Here is a 3,391-nt window from a genome sequence, read left to right as displayed (position 1 = left end):
CGGGCAGTTTGCCCTGCCTCATGTAGATTTACCCGCAGGTACGATGGTCTCTTGAATATGGCCCCTGATTGTTTGTTTGTTGGAAATGGCGAGGTTAACTCCCCTGATTTGTTCTGTTCATCTATGCTTTGTTTTGTTTTGCCTCATTTCTTTCTTTATTTCTTTCTCCTTCACCTTCCTGTACGCCTGTTTAAAAAAACCCTTTTTTTGTACTTGTCTTCCTTCCATCCTTCCATTCTTTCTTCTTCTTTCCTTTTTTGTCTTTGTATGTCGTAATCCATCATGTTTCCAAAACATGCTAGGACACGGCTGATGACGCAGTGAAGTGCTACGTCATAATGGGCGTCATCTTGGCGGTGAGCGGCGTGTCCATGCTGTTTCTGACGGAGACGAAAGGGAAGTCACTGGCTGACACTCTTCACCAGGAGCAGAGAGAACTGGACGTATTAAAGTGAAAGAACTGGGTGTTCGAAAGAACTGAACGTGTGAAAGAACCTGGCTTGTGAAAGAACTTGGTATGTGAAAATGAAAGAACTTTACTTGTGAAAGAACCACGCATGTGAAAGATAACTTTTACTGCTGTTGCTGAATCTGTTTACTTCTTCTCAACAGTTTGTCTGTGCACACCAAGATCGTTTAGACACGCACACACTCATTCATTTCACACACACACACACACACACACACACACAGATGCTCGATGTAAAAAAAGAAAAAAAAAGAAAAGCAGTTGCCACTTATTCAATGTTCTATAATGAAATAAAATGTTGACTTTGACTTTGGCTTGACTTTCACACACACACACACACACACACACACACACACACACACTGATAAGCATCACAGTTACCAGTCAACTAATGTATACAGAATATAACTGGACAAGTGGTTATCCTTGATTACAGAATGCTTTCGTATCTATTCTTTTACCCCATGATGATCTATGTGCATTCATGTGTATTGAGGAAGTGTCCGGGTTTGTTCCAGTGTACCTTTATTTACCTGTGTGCTGGCTGAATTGGTACCGTAATAAGCAGTGAGTTGAAATTGTGTCCCTTATACATGGAGAGAGTTACCACTCTTTACTGATTATTAACCCTTTGCTCCCCAGGGCTCGTTATTCTTTGATTTTATGTGTATTTACGTTTTGTTTGGTTTTCTACAGAGTCTCCTATATCATGCACGCGCGTGCTAGGTTTTTGTGTGTCTTTGTTGTGTGTTTGCCACGAGTGGGACGAATAAAGTATTTCTAATGGAAATGAACAGGGTCGAATTGCATGGATCTGTCTCCTGTTCTCTGCGTTCATGGCTTTCAGCTCCCACCTCCACACGTATGTACGAGTGGAATTTCACGTGTATGAGACAATTTTTACCCCCCCCCCCGCCCCCATATAGGCAGCTATACTCCGTTTTCCGGGGTGTGCATGCTGGGTGTGTGATCTTATTTCCATAATCCACCGAATACTGTCATGATTAACAGGATCTTTAGCGTGCGTATTTGATAGTTTGCATGCGCATGTACACGGTGGGGGTTGAGGCACTAGCAGGTCTGCACACATATTGACCTGGAAGATCGGAATAATGTCCACTCTTAACTCCCCAGGTGCACCGAAATCGGGGATCGAACTTTGGACATTCGGGCGAGAATCCAGCGGTGTGACCACTCGGCCACCGTGCCCGTGGAATGGAACTGTCAGTGAACAGACAGCTTGACCACCAGCCCCCCTGTCACTGTGTCCGGCCAGTGGTCAGTGGTGTGACTGTCAGTGAACAGACAACTTGACCACCAGCCTCCCCTGTCACTGTGTCCGGCCAGTGGTCAGTGGTGTGACTGTCCCCCGGCCTGCAGACTGGTCAGTGTAGCAGGAACGACAACTGTGGAGAAACCCGTCACTCTCCCTCCTTAAACAAAAGGAGAGAGGGGGATAGAGAGAGGGAGAGAGAGAGGGAGAAAAAAAGGGAGAGAGAGAGAGAGGGTGGGAAAGGGAGAATTAGGGGGAAGAGAGAGAGAGAGAGAGAGAGAGAGAGAGAGAGAGATTTTAAATGTCAATACGTTTTTTTGAATTATAATTTATCTACCCCGTTATAATTGATTTGGATTTTATTTTTTCTGACGTCGAGGAATGAATATATGTATGGATGCAGCAAAGCAGTCTTTAGTCTTTAGTCTTCCGCGTCTGCTGTCCTGAAGCCTATGTTTGCCTGTAATGGAAGGGAGACAATTCGCAGGCTCTGGAATGACTTTCATGTGATGCGTGACTTCCCTTTGATGATAATATGGATACTCACATAGCGTCTATCCTCGGTCGGAGACTAAGCTGTAAGCGCTTTACAAACACGGGGTCATTTGCACAACAGGCTGCCTACCTGGGTAGAGCCAACTGACAGCTGCTCATCATTCGTTTCCTGTGTCATTCAATTAGATTTCAGGCTCGCACAAATACACACTAGATAGACATGTGACATTTTACGTGTATGACCGTTTTGTTTATTTACCCCACCATGTAGGCTGCCATACTCCATTTTCGGGGGTGTGCATGCAGGGTATGTTCTTGTTTCCACAACCCACCGAACGCTGACATGGATTACAGGATCTGTAAAGTGCGAATTTGATCTTCTGCGTGCGTATACACACGAAAGGGGTTCAGGCACACGTGTTGACCTGGGAGATCAGAAAAATCTCCACCCTTTACCCACCAGGCGCCGTTACCGAGATTCGAACCCGGGACCTAAACCAATGCTTCAAGGCAGAAAAAGTGGACTCGAATTAAAAAAAAAAGGAACTATCTAGTATTTCATGCTGTCATGTTAACAATAACATTTTTTCTTCTTCTTTTATTTCTATCTTATTTTCATTATCAATTTCATTATAGGAGTCGTGTGGCATATACTAACTGATAGCCTCTTAATGTAAGACGTCTCAGTGAGTGTTTTGATTTAACTAATATTACTGGCAACAAAAGTTTTGCCACTGATTCAAAGAAGACCATTTGTGTGTAATATATCATCAATCTAACACAGCCCCCCCTCCCCCTCCCCCCTATTTAAAAAGAAGTAAAAGTTTTCATAATATCAAATTAATACATCGATTTACACACAATGGCGTCATTACTGTCCGAACAATCTGCTTTTGCGTGTTTGAAATTGTGTTTTCTTTTCCTTATTATTGTTTTGTTGTTGATTATTACATTGGAAATCTGTTACTAATTGCTAATCTTTTTTTTCCTATCGCGTTATCTGTTCTAAGGTGGTCTTTGTCGTCGGCTGGACGATATGAACTAGACGAACGGAGTGTTTTGGACAGCAGTCCCTGATCCGAAGCCACAAGTTACTCAAACTCGACATTTGCGAAAAACTCTCAAATGGAGGAAGGTGGCAGAATGGTTAAGAC

At 43.4% G+C, this 3,391-nt stretch overlaps 1 protein-coding gene across 1 annotated transcript in view; it reads left to right on the top strand.

Annotated features, from left to right (window-relative positions):
- LOC143288825 (solute carrier family 22 member 7-like) overlaps nucleotides 1–1,946 on the top strand; it is a 29,546-nt gene extending 27,600 nt beyond the window's left edge. The window contains exon 11 of the mRNA XM_076597468.1: nucleotides 303–1,946. Coding sequence (XP_076453583.1) covers nucleotides 303–455 — 153 coding nt within the window. The 3' untranslated portion in view covers nucleotides 456–1,946. The remainder of the gene's footprint in view (nucleotides 1–302) is intronic.
- The last annotated feature ends 1,445 nt before the right edge of the window (nucleotides 1,947–3,391 follow it).

The sequence above is a fragment of the Babylonia areolata genome, chromosome 13 (genome assembly GCF_041734735.1).
Source record: "Babylonia areolata isolate BAREFJ2019XMU chromosome 13, ASM4173473v1, whole genome shotgun sequence".
In the NCBI taxonomy this organism is placed as follows: Eukaryota; Metazoa; Mollusca; class Gastropoda; order Neogastropoda; family Buccinidae; genus Babylonia; species Babylonia areolata.
This window is presented reverse-complemented; position numbering and strand designations above follow the sequence as displayed.